Source organism: Teleopsis dalmanni, chromosome X (genome assembly GCF_002237135.1).
Source record: "Teleopsis dalmanni isolate 2A chromosome X, ASM223713v2, whole genome shotgun sequence".
Taxonomy (NCBI): Eukaryota; Metazoa; Arthropoda; class Insecta; order Diptera; family Diopsidae; genus Teleopsis; species Teleopsis dalmanni.
In genome coordinates, this window is record NC_051848.1 from 7,970,838 (window position 1) to 7,984,227 (window position 13,390).

The 13,390-nt window shown below is 31.9% G+C and overlaps 1 protein-coding gene across 1 annotated transcript; it reads left to right on the forward strand.

Annotated features, from left to right (window-relative positions):
• The first annotated feature begins 5,800 nt into the window (after nucleotides 1-5,800).
• LOC119661961 (cytosol aminopeptidase-like) lies at nucleotides 5,801-11,666 on the forward strand. The gene is made up of 9 exons (XM_038071485.1): nucleotides 5,801-5,836; nucleotides 8,216-8,408; nucleotides 8,474-8,589; nucleotides 8,683-8,818; nucleotides 9,552-10,057; nucleotides 10,122-10,341; nucleotides 10,413-10,662; nucleotides 10,721-10,794; nucleotides 10,897-11,666. Exons 2-9 carry the CDS (start codon nucleotides 8,292-8,294, stop codon nucleotides 11,062-11,064), a joined length of 1,587 nt encoding a protein of 528 aa, XP_037927413.1. The 5' UTR covers nucleotides 5,801-5,836; nucleotides 8,216-8,291; the 3' UTR covers nucleotides 11,065-11,666.
• Nucleotides 11,667-13,390: the final 1,724 nt, after the last annotated feature.

Sequence of the window (13,390 nt, forward strand, 5' to 3'; positions counted from 1 at the left end):
TTTTTTTATGGCAAATAAAATACAACTAAACTGTAACATTTACTTTCGAGTACGAGCACACCATCAACCATCAAACCATCGAACCATCAACCATCAAACCATCAGCTAGCTAGCTACCAATGTTGCACATAAATAATGAATAAATTCCTTGGTAAGCTAAATGGTTGCCTTAAATTAAATTCTAATGAAGCAAACTGAGGCAGCAGATAGTAAAAATGGCATTAAAGAGGTTCTTTGAATGCAGTAGCAATAAGCCAGAGCATCATACTTCAAACAGCAGAGCATGCAGATCATATGAAGGCAAGCAATCATACCAACCAGCACATTCTATTATCCATGTGGATGGTTATAGGTACGTAGTACGTACCATACCTAAAGCAGCAGTTACTGTGCCATTAAACGATTCCACTAATTCGATGGATATTGAAAGCGTTTCACACAAAGAAAAAAAGATAGGAAAAAAAAGAAATTTAAGCAAAATGACATCAAAATGACATTTGGAAAATGTAGCCTGAAACATTTGGGAAAGGGTTAGTGTAAGCATTTTTCTCGGCTTGGTTAACGAACAAAATTAAAGTATAAAAAAGCCAGCCACATAACTAACTGCACGTTTGCATAAAGCTGCAATTTTATTTTATTTATAAATTTGTGTATGTGAAGAAAGTGAAAAGTATCCCTATTTTTTATATCCGAATTTCTTTTTTGTGTAAAAATTGATTTGGTCTGACTGCACATCATCAATGCAACATCAATTTTATTGACTTTTCTCGTCGTTACACTCGATTGAGTGCACAATTTCATTAAGCCCGTTGCCCTCAAGTTAAATGCAACACCACCAATCTACACCAATTCAACAAATCTTCAACATTACCAATATACCAATAACCTCGACTCCAACTCCAACTCCAACTCCATTTCCAAATACGTACAGCAACTGTATAACTTCTACTGCTACTCGTTCCACGCCAGAGCGGAGCAACATAACAGCAACATTCGGCACTTCGGAATAGCACACAATTCCATTTCATACTTGCACCCTTGTGACAATCCCGAACAGCATCATTGCCACTGACAGACAAGAAATGCAAAAACAAATCTGCCATCTATCAGCAAGCTCCATACTGTTTTAGTGGGAATATCATCCAAGGAATCGCATATCTTCATCGAAATCAATTGGAATTGTGCACTAAAGTTTTAATGTTGCCATTTTCTCCTTTTCTGTTTTTTGTTTAATCTTTTTTCGGAAAGTTTTTCTCACATTGTTGGATTCATTCTGGGAGTTTTGTGTGCATTTGGTGTCGTTTTGGTGGAACGTTTGCGTTCAATTCATTCGTTGCGGTTTCAGCTTAACGTTGATTCTACGCAGTGAAAAAAAATATTCAAGTCCTTTTTAAACATGAAAATATTTAGCTTAATTCTCTGAATCGCTTTATAGTTATCTTTATTTGAATTAGTTAATTTTTATTGGGTTTGTATTGCATTTGATAATCACAACATTATTTGTTCATTGCCCCCAAGCACACAACTCAGTTTGGTTCAGATTAAAAAATGCACCTAAAATCGCATACAAATTGTATTGAGAGTTAAGGATTGTTTGAATGAACATAATTGGTATTTTAAATTCTTGATTATTGATTATAGAATAAAATAGAAAAAATAAACTTCAATTGCACATCTATTTACGATGCGTCCCCCAACAAAATTATTTGAATCGTATACCATGCTTTCCCAACCTGACCAACAATCTATATGAACAATCCTTTTTGAAATCAATTAACATATAATATATTTAACTTAATCCAAATTAATCCAAAACATGTTTTTTCTCATTTAAAACATAACAGAATGACTAGAACAGCTCTTAAGACCGTTGCTTCGCATAGTCTAGAATTAGCTATTAATATAGTTGATATTTCAATAAATGAAAATGATGTATTTTTTCATTATTATTATATTATATATAAATAAATTTATGTTTTTATGGTTTACGCTACTTAATTATTAGTTAGATTAGTTAGAGTGAAATAATAACTAAAATCATGCTTTGAATGTGTTGTTTTCTGGAAGTGGTAGTTAGCTCATGATTATGTTAGTAGTTAAGATCAGTTTTTTCGCCTCTAAAATAGCCCATCGTGTACTATGCAGCTATGCCGATACCTGTTCCGAAGCTATATAGTAGTAGGTTCAATAGGTTCAGGCTACATATATATATATATAGCCTTGAAATTTTTCTTTTAAATAGACAATAGTGTTAGAAAGTTTTTTCTGGCAATAAGTAACTCCAGCTTCACATGTCATCCTCCCAATATTTAGTAAAAACTCAATCGTACTAAAAAAAAAAATTATACCAGCCTCTTGTAGGCGTCGTCTTAAATGTGCAGTTCTTAAAATATAAATATCCAATACTATATAATACTATTTTTCAGTAAAAACTCATTTATACAAGAGCAAAAATAATAACTTCTTCTTAAAGACAATGGCCTTAACGTATTTATCACAATTTATGAGTCCCTACTATGTTAACTGATTGCAGAAGTAAAAAAAAGATTTTCATCAATGGATCATTACGAAAATTCCTTAAAAAGTGTGTTCCAGAACACACATTTTCTATAACTTATTCCAATTAAAGCTATATTATACGAATGGTGCACATAACATTTGCTTCCAGAAATGAAGTGGTTATTGAACTATCTACATAGACTAACGTCTTTTAATACTTCTACAAAATATGTTTTACCGGCGTTAAGTATTACGATTAGGACGACTACGCCGTAGTATCATTATTCAACACAATAATGTCATCGAACACTTGCTTGTTAATTTCACCGATTATATTACATATTTCACAGTCCTGTTTTGAAAGCAACTACTAACCGTTATTAGTACTCCTATGTTCGACCAGGCATGGTAAGATTAATTTTTGCTCGTGACACTGCTCTGGGAGCTATTGATGGTGACATTCCAATTTATTTTTATTTAAGACAATGTGCATTATTGAATTGGCCAAATAGAATCACATTGACTTTAAATTTCAGCAACGTTTAGTTAATTTATTGTATCTGGCAATAAAGGGTAAATAACCCTTTACCCATCGGGAAAAGGTAAATAATAATAAAATGTAGGAAGAGAAATTTGTTTTTAATTAATTGAAATACTATTCATCTTTAAGTTCAACAGTCTGTATATAGCTTCGGTTTGAAAGTGCTTGAATTAGTAGTCGGAACTGGTCGATAGGAAGTGATTAAAACACAGGCTCGAGTGCTTAACACACAAAGCAAGTCTTGGAAATATCGAGTCTTTTTTTTGTTAATTTTGTAAAGCAAAGCAAAAAAAACGCATTAATCACAGCTATATATATATACAATTAATTGTAATTTTTGTTGATATCGGTGCTTTGATGTTAATGTTATTATGAAAGTCAATTCAAATATGTTTTCTTTTTTTAATTAAAGAGGATATGGAAATAAAAATTCCATGTAGCCACTTGACGTACCTCTTCGTAAGCCTTTTTTTCTGAACATTTGTTCTGGTTATATACTAATAGATAAAAAATTCATAAATGTTGCTTATAGGTAGGTGTTTTCTTCATAATATCACATATATTAAAATATTCAACATTGCACTTCAAGCTCTGAGATGGAATCCTCAAGGCAGTCGTCGACCTGGAGCGCCGGCTAAAAGTTGGAGAAGAACAATTGAAGAAGAACTAAGAGAAGCGAACTACTCCTGGAGTGACATATGTCGTGAATCAAATAACCAAATACGATATAAAAAAGATGGTAGAGGCGCTATGCTCTACTGGGAAATAAGGATATGAGAGAGAGAGAGAGAGAGAGAGAGGGGGAGAGAGATCTCTCTCTTAGAAATATTTCTATACTTTTTTCATTAAGACTGAGGTACATTTTGTACAAATTAATACATTTAATATTTTTGAATACACATACCTAGATATTTTATATATGACTTTTGTTTGTATTATTCCTATTAAATTGAACTATTAAAAATAACTTAATTCAGAAGATGTAATAAATTTTAATTAAACTTATAAATTTAAAGCGTTGTTGATTTAAATTTAATGATGGAATTTTTTATGTACACATATTCAGAATTTCATTTAATAAATTTTTTTATATCACATATTTTAACAAATAATGTGTTGTAATTAATCGTTGAAAAAATAAACAATGCAAAAGGAAAACAGCAAAAGTTGTGTAAAAAACCCATTCAAACGCAATTAATAAAAGTGTTATTCACAAAAATAAATAAAAACAGAAATCAGCGTACGCCCACGAAGCGCAGGGCAGAGCTAAATGCGAAATAAAATGCCGCAGTAGCGTCCGTTTTTCATCTGGAAAGGGATATAGTTCTCAAAGGCAAAGTTCAATGTGTGATAAGCATTGATTGTGTTGTGTTTGCGACTTGCCGGACACGCTCATTTGATCATGAGTTATAGTAAAGTCAGCTATATTTAGAAATATTTACGTCTTCGCTATTTGCCCATATCGTTTATATTTCCAGATATCGGGGTCTAGAGTTGTAAACTTTTTATATTGAGTATATCAACAACAACCATATTGAGCACAAAATAAGAGGTAAATTCCCTACCTGAAACCTATATAGCTTAGTGAAAAAAGTTGGGCAGAAATAATCGCTATAATACTAATAATCTGTTTTCAAAATAGGCATACCTGGGAAATCAGAACCGTTTTTAAAGTGAAGTAAACATAATTTCTTTTGTACGAAAATTTATAACGTCTATTTGAGGCTGCTATGCCGAGAATTACCGACATTGACAACAGTTTTCTTTTGTTGTCTATAACTGAGCTAAAGTCCGAAAGGGAGAATTTCTACGCGCTACTTCGCTATAAAAGCTCTGCTCTGTTGGTTTTAAGTGCAATCAGTTTTTCGTTCTGAAGGTACTCGTCAAAATTGAAGGGGACTTCCACTATTTTATTTATATTAAAGTTTCATTCAACTTTGAAATGATGGGATGTTTGAGTTTTTGATTGATTTGTGAGACTTCAAACTGCATAGCAACAACAACATGTGCTTCTATACCAATGGAGTAAGTCAAGAAGAATTGAGAGAAGGAATATATAACAATTATCAAAGTCTGGAGAGCTTCTTTTATAGATAAAAATACTTATACCTCGATGTGACAGCAAAAAAAAAAGCGTAAAACCTTGCATTTAAATAAAATTAATTTTTATTTATAAATCACGTGATTTTTATTGTTTCATTAATGAGGCTTTTCTATAGCTTTGGACAAAAAAAAAATTTATTTGATATTAGACATAATAGTTACTATTACTTTCATTATTAACTACAAATAAAACATTCAATCGATTCAATAAAACCAACACGATTTAAAATCTGATTTAATCATATATTTTATTTTGTTTTTATTTTTTAATTAAATATTAAAAATCCAAATATTATTGAAACAATTTCTATTTTCGGGAAAATACATTATCGGCCCTTATATGTCCTCTTGTACTCTGTCTTACCTAATGAATGGAGTTTCGATATTATGGGGTCTCATTAATCCCTGAAATACTTTTAATCCTAAAACGTGATTTAAGACAATAATTATTTAAAAAATTTCTTCCATTTATATTGTCAACGGCTTAGTTTGTTTTTTGACTTCTTCGTGAAGGCTTTTTTATTCAATAAATAAATAATTGTTTTAGTCACATATATTTTTTTTAGATTAAAGCATGCTTGTTTTATATTTAAATGACAATTATGTGGATGAAATAGAAAAAATTTATAAATTATTTTCTTTCTTATTTTTTATCAACTGAGAGAAACTCAATTTACAGGGGAACTCGTTTAGGTAAGTACCACTTAAAGAAAAAGTTAATAATGATGTATTTATATGGATGTATGTATATATACTTTATTCCTATATATAATATAAAGTATATTTTTCTCTGATTAAAAAATTGTCGTTATTTATCGTGATACAAGGTATAAAGAAGATTTTTGTTATAAAAATATCAATATTTCTAACAACTCGGATAGATGTTATGCTATCTCAGCTGGTTTTGATGTTTTTTTAATTAGTTTTGTTCATGTTTTTATTTTTGTTATTTTTTTCTGTTGTTATGATATTTTGGGTTGGCTCTCTTTGTGCAGTATCTCTTAATTGCACGATCTCAGACTGCGTCTCTTGGAAGGTGGAAACCTTCCATATATTCATACTCTTCTATTTTCTTGGTAGCTTACCTTATCCTCTCTTTATCTTTTTCATCAGCAAACTTCTCCCACCATCACATTATATGGTTATACCAGCGAAGATAAGAATCTTCCAGATTTAAATCTATATGCCTCTTAGAATAGTTGCTACATGTGAGACTTGGGGCTTCAATTTGATTTTCTGCCTGCAATGAAAAATGAGAGATCCGTAAGTGCATTGAAAAAGCATATTTTTTGTATTAAATCTTGGACGTTCCATAACAATCCCTTAACTAATCAGAATTTTTATATTATTTTTACTGATAACAAGGGCAATAGATGCTATAGATGCTGCATTCTTACATTGTTTATAAGAGAAATATTTTCATACGGCAGTGCCCCAGTTGGGTGCACCTCTGGCTTTGATGCCCAACAAAAACAATAGACTTGGTGATGCCAATTAAATTCGTAACTTGTGCGTTATTAATACTTCGTTTCATATTTTAAAATAATTTTAATACGTTCTTTTTTCTGCACGAGCAAAATATATTGTTCGTACTGCTTTTTTTGCTGTAAATTTGCATAAAAAATGAACCTCAAACGCGCTGTCGGACGTGAAATCCTTTTCTCCTGTACTATTTTTTCACATTGTGTTTTATTTTGTGTTAATTAATTCGTCGATAAGTTATCATGTGACAATTTTGTTCGCGTTAGTACGTACTCGTACTTACACAGGCGAGTAGTGAGTCCTTCTATGTCCTCTGAGCACTCAGTGCGGTCGTGGGGCGTCAAGTTTCAGTGCATTTAGTCTGCTGACGAGGGAAGCAGTTTATTTCAAATATTTTTTAGGGCTATATAAACTGTATATAATTGGACTTATCCAAAATTAAAAAAAAACATGAAGCCATGATTAATTAATATTCCTAGCTAGCAGACTTAAAATGCTTAATCGGTTAATTTTATTGAAATGTGAAATGAAATCGTACTGAACTGATAATGGCATGGAAAATAATCGTAAAGATGGAAATAAGCGGTATAGTTCAAAAATGTAAACTTTTTGTGTTTTACATTTATTTAATAGAATTGTTTAAAATGTAATTCAAAAATAAAAATGTACGGTCAATAAGGTATGCGTCAGGATCATTAATTTTGCTTTTCACAAAATATATACTTAACACTTAATTCAATTATCGAGACCTCATCTAGAGTATTCTTCCATTTTTGGTTGCCTTTAGTGGTGTAGCCATGTTTGGCCAGACTTTTGAAGTGATTTTCTAGACATCGAAAACAGACTCCTGCTCATTTGTGCGCTTTGAAGCGGCTTGCTTTGTCGAATTATCTGCGAGTTCATTGCTATGAAAACCAATGTGCACGAGTTAGACATTCACTGTCTCCCAAACGAGTGTAGACATTGTCCAGGTCAAAGTATTAACGACTGCTTGAGGATGTGGCATAAGTGTTACGAGGGTCACTATTTATGTTTTGAGCCTTGGCAACATTGATTGTCGTCAGGTGTCATCTCTGACGTTTTCACACGAAAGTTTGACATTATTAAACCTCACCTATGTTAGACTTTTTGTGTTATTTACAGTGATTTGTAAATAGAGTGTTCTCGAAAAAGTAGAATTAACGCGGGAAAATTTTCGTGCGATGATTTATCACTTCTTTCGACGTGGATTAAAGTGCAGTGATCAACTTATTTCCACATTGGCGATGCAGTAAAATATCCATCCTTTGGCACTCTGAAATACTGGAACAATGCGACCTCAGTGAAATTCGTGAAGGTCCACCAAAATCAGTTGTCAAAAATCAGCACTTCCACTCGGGGCATATATTGCCCATTGAATTTATATATTGTTATATTACTTATTATTATATATTTATCACTATATTAAGATTATGAATTTCGACTGAATTTAACTATACGAAAAGGTTTCAAAGAATTTAGTTATCATTGACATTTTCAAATAAATTTGTTCGATAAATTAAATCAAATATACAAACAGAAATTTTTATTTTTGTCAGTTTGCGTTTACAGATTTTGTAGATAGGATCAATTGATTAGTATATTTTATAAAATCAATTGAAAGTACGATTTTCGATATTTTTCTATAATGGCTTTACCACTCAAACCACAAATTACTAAAATTTTGGAACAAGACGTTTGTAAGTTGACACATCTTTGTATGTGGAAAAAATTCGCATCTGGATCGACTGATAATAATATGATTGTAAGTAGAACCATACATAAGATTATTGCAAAATTTTATAATTATTTTTTCGAATAAATAATTAGAAAGGGTTAGTTTTGGGTGTATATACTGGCGAAGGTGAGCAGGAACCTAAGTTAAGTGTTACTGCCGAGAAGTTTAATGATCGGGTCAATGGTAAAATTGTACAGCTAGTGCGAGAGTAAGTAAAATATTGGCTATATAAAAAATTTTATACATATATATATATAAATATATATATAATGACACGTACCATTTCTGTATATTTGCAAAGATGGAACATAACGGGTGATGTAGGTAAAGGAAAAGTGTTTAATAATATAGATCCAGAATTTAGATCTATTGCAGTCGTTGGTGTAGGTGAACAAAACGTTGGCTTTAATGAAATGGAAATAATTGACGAGGGGATGGTGAGTAACAGTGATATCTTTAAAAATCGACACAAAAGTATTTTTTTATTGTAAAAAAAAAAATTTATCAATTTGACAATATTTTTTGACATAAATATCAATTTTCGAAGAAAAAGATTTTAATTTAGCTTGTAACTAATTCTTACGTACTAAAATTCATTTTATTAGCTCAGACAAATTAGCTCAGGAATTTTTTTAGAAATTAAAGTGAGTCCATCCAATATCTATCATTGTTTTTTACAAATTTTATTTTGGACAAAAATTTTTCTAGTACTTTGCAGTACAAAAAATCAGTCAAATATAGGCGTTTCAATTTCCCACGGTGCATTTCAGTGAATATAATTTTTCTTATATTGCACTTCAAAATTTCTTTATAAACTCGTACCTATTTGATAGCCTGATAGCCGGTTGTCTTTGGCTAAATAAAAAACAAAAACAGGGAAAGAAGAATGTGGGTTCGAGTGATGTTAAAATAATAATTGATGTTTTCTGGAACAACAATTTACATAAATTTCGACTTTGACACCACAATAAACGTAAGCCTAGCAAATGTAGATGTCAACTTGTACTACGAGGACAGCAAATTTTATAAGTATGGACATTAAAGTGTAGTACAAATAGTGCTCCGTAGTATCTGTAGTAAGAAAAATCCGTGTTTCTCTAGGCTATTATACACCATATAATAGTTTGTCATTATAAAACGTGGAGTAACTTGTTTGAAAAACTTTTTTAGGAAAACGTTCGTATAGCAGCTGGTGTAGGTGCACGTAGCTTACAATATCAAGGATGCTCTCATATATACATTGACGACCTTGAATATCCTGAACAAGCAGCGGAAGGGGCTTCATTGGCTATTTACCGCTATAATGAATATAAGTTGGAAAAACATCGCACACTTTCGCCACTTCTACACCTATACGACTCATCAGATGTCGATGCATGGACTCGTGGTTTATTTAAGGCAGAAGCACAGAACTTGGCTCGCCGCCTTACCGACACACCAGCAAATCGAATGACGCCAATGCACTTTGCACAGTCGGCTGTCGACGCCCTCTGCCCCTGCGGTGTGACAGTCGATGTGCAAAGCATGGAATGGATCGAGCTGCAGCGCCTTAACTCATTTTTAATGATAGCGAAGGGCTCCTGCGAACCACCAGTCTTGTTAGAAATCAATTATTGCGGCACATCACCAGAGGATAAGCCCATACTGTTGTTTGGTAAAGGCATTACATTTAATAGGTAATAGCATAATAAAGTGGTATTGTATTATTTTTATTCAAAATTTATGTATTCTGAACTTTAGTGGTGGTCTTTGCCTACGTAGTAGACGTGGTATGGCTGAGTACAGAGGTTCGATGGCCGGTGCAGCAGTTGTTGTAGCTACCATCCGAGCCGCAGCAGCCCTGTCTCTTCCCATCAACGTTACGGGTGTTATACCACTTTGTGAAAATACACCATCCGGTATGGCAGCCAAACCTGGTGATGTCGTCGCATTACTGAATAGGAAAACATTATCTATGCGCGTACGTAATATTTAAAAAGAACATATCTTAATTAAACTATTAAATAACTTAACTATGGTTGTAACAAATAGGATGCTGACAAGGCTGGTGTTGTTGTTATGGCGGATCCAATTCTTTACGCGCAGGCTGCTTATAAGCCACGTCTAGTTGTTGATATAGCCACTTTAAGTAAGGGAGTGGGGCAGGCTTTAGGTGGCTCAGCAACTGGGCTGTTCACTAATTCTAATTTCATCTGGAAGCAGTTCCAAAAAGCTGGAACTATAACAGGTGACAGAATGTGGCGTTTGCCGTTGTGGAACTATTTCAAGAAGCTTGTGACAAGTATATTTAAAAGGTTATATGATATTTATAGATCTCTACTAAAACGTATATTTTTCAGATAACAAGAGCTTCGATGTGAGCAACGATGGAACAGGCCCGGCTTCTGCCTGTCTTGCAGCTGCTATATTGCATGTAAGCGTTTTTTAATATTATTTTCATTCTTTCGCAAATTTTTTATTTATTATCTACTTTTATACCCCAAATATTTATACTATTGTGTTTATCGTTATATAGGAATTCGTGCCTTGTCTTGATTGGGTGCATCTTGACATACGTGGTGTGGGAATGCTCACAAAGTTTGGAACTATGCCCTACTTGTTGAAGGACAGAATGACTGGACGTCCCACTAGGACAGTTATACAATTTCTGTTTCAGATGGCCTGTCCTGATACAAAAAAGTGAAACCCTTTACAAGCAACCACACACAATTAATAAAAATTCTCCCTGTCGACACAACTGTTTTTAATGGAAAATCGTCGCAGGGCAGTAAACATCCGTATGATGTTTCAAACATGGGCAAAGAAACCTTCAAAACTTTCAAAAATCTTCAAATACGGACAAAAAAATTTTTCGTTATGAATCAAATTGTAAATATTCTAATTATAGAAATACTCTGTATGCATAATGTTTATTGGATCCTCTAAAGAATGTAGTCGACCTTCACAAAGATGAAGATGATTTTAGAAAAAAAATTTCCTGTTAATTTGGAGTAATTGAAAATAAAGTATACAGAGTTTATCGAAGCAAAATTAGGAAATGAGAAGGCCCTAAGAGCTTTTAGGAACTCCTTAATATATATTAAAAATGACGAGGACAAAAGAACAACATGGGCTAAACTTTTAAAAATTTTTGAATTGGAAATCATTTTATAATGATATATTATATATATATATACAGAATTATTTATTATGTGCTGAACTGGAAAACATATTTGATGTATACTTAAATTCGTCGTTACTAAGACGAGAAGCCAAACAAAATAAAAAACAGTGCATCAAATAAACAAACGGTTTTCAATTTTGGAGGAAATTTTTTTCGCCTTTGTCAAATTAGGTAATGACATTATTTGTCATGCATGTCCATAATAGAAAGACACTCATAGTGCAACTCATTGAAATTTTATGCAAAAAACAGTGGTGAAGTGTCTTACCTCATGGGTTTTTCGCAGTACTCTGTATTCGCATGCGAAACAAAATTAATGCTACTTCAAAGGTAAACATGGAGACTAACTGAGTAGTCCATACAACCTTATCAACAGAGTTAAGATAAGTTATATTTTCAGTGTACTAAATAATTAAGTTCTCATAATTTTATAGTGCAATAGATTATTTAGTTCAATATCGCTGAGGAACATAACCTGACTAATTTGATTAGGCAGTTCCGTTCAGTAGTTCATCTGAAATCAAAAAATTGGTGTCACATTTTATTAAAAATATATATTTTATATCATAATTATTTTTATTACTTTTCTTCATATTCTTGATTTACTTAATTTTCAAAATTATTGTATAAATATCTTACTAAAACTAAATGAACAAAATAATATATTAATTTCAAGAACTATCCAACTAAATGAGAACACCACTTATCTAAAGTTTATCTATTAATTTCTACTAAAATCAAATATATCTAATAAGTGCCAAGGTATTGCCCGGAATATTAAGATCATCTTAATATGAGGATGTGGAGTTACTTACAGCACAGACATGTTAAGGCACTAATATTGATTGTTCCAGAAATTAGCAGATAGAACTTCGGGCGATGTAGATTTATATGCATGTATTTTATTACTTCTATAATACTATTATTCGTTCATTCCAATCAGAACAGTTAGTTGCATTGTATTTTACTATCATCTCAATCATTATCCTTACCGTTGTCAGTTTCTCTACTGCCTTAAGAATCATTATAGCTTCAAACTATAATTTCCCTTATATTTCTTCCTGCTAAATATCAAATTGATGGACCTAAAATGTATTTACCATTCATCGAAGTAGGAGCAGATTTTTGTTAAGATTTCCTTTGTAATATAATTCGTTCTGATATCTTATGAATTGACTCAACATATATATACAATAATAATAGTTTATAAAATGGCATTATTTCTAATTTGTTTCATTACTAAGCAACACTGTTTTCGCCAACGAGAAGAGCTAGCGCAATGTTAAGGTAGAGTCTAGACTGTCATGGGCTCGTCATGAGCATAAGTGTTGCTGTTTTCAATGAAAACCTCGCTAGGTCACCAAAATTACATTAGAGAGGTAATAATAAATCATGAATTAAGAATCAGAAATTAAATATAATTCACTTAAAAATAATATAGAATGTTTTGCTTATTATAATTTTGCTAATCAAATAAATTTATTTATTTTTTACAAAATATTGCGCTTTAGTCACATCTCATGTTCTATAATATCAAATAGGTCTGGCAATGCTTAAGTACAACTATTACAATGAACAACTAAGCAAGGCATTATTAATTATATTTCAAGTATGCAACATCCATAAAAGTCAAATTTTTTTCATTTCAAATAGGAATAAAAAATCATCGGCCATAGGTTTTTTGGTACGGGAACTAAAAAAGTTTAAACTGCTAAAAGGTGGGTGTTATAAAATATTTATGTTAATGTATATGTTTTAATTTCTCTTTTCAACTCCTGTTATTTGAAGTACTTAATTAATAACGGGTAATAATCTTTTTCTTTTCATTTTAGGTGATTTGATCCAC

Excerpts from the sequence above, each read along its gene's own strand:
- LOC119661961 (XM_038071485.1), top strand. The coding sequence starts at position 8,292 with ATGGCTTTACCACTCAAACCACAAATTACTAAAATTTTGGAACAAGAC. Across the intron at positions 10,058-10,121 it reads AAAGGCATTACATTTAATAG|TGGTGGTCTTTGCCTACGTA; the intron begins GTAATAGCATAA and ends TCTGAACTTTAG. Across the intron at positions 10,663-10,720 it reads TTTCAAGAAGCTTGTGACAA|ATAACAAGAGCTTCGATGTG; the intron begins GTATATTTAAAA and ends TATATTTTTCAG.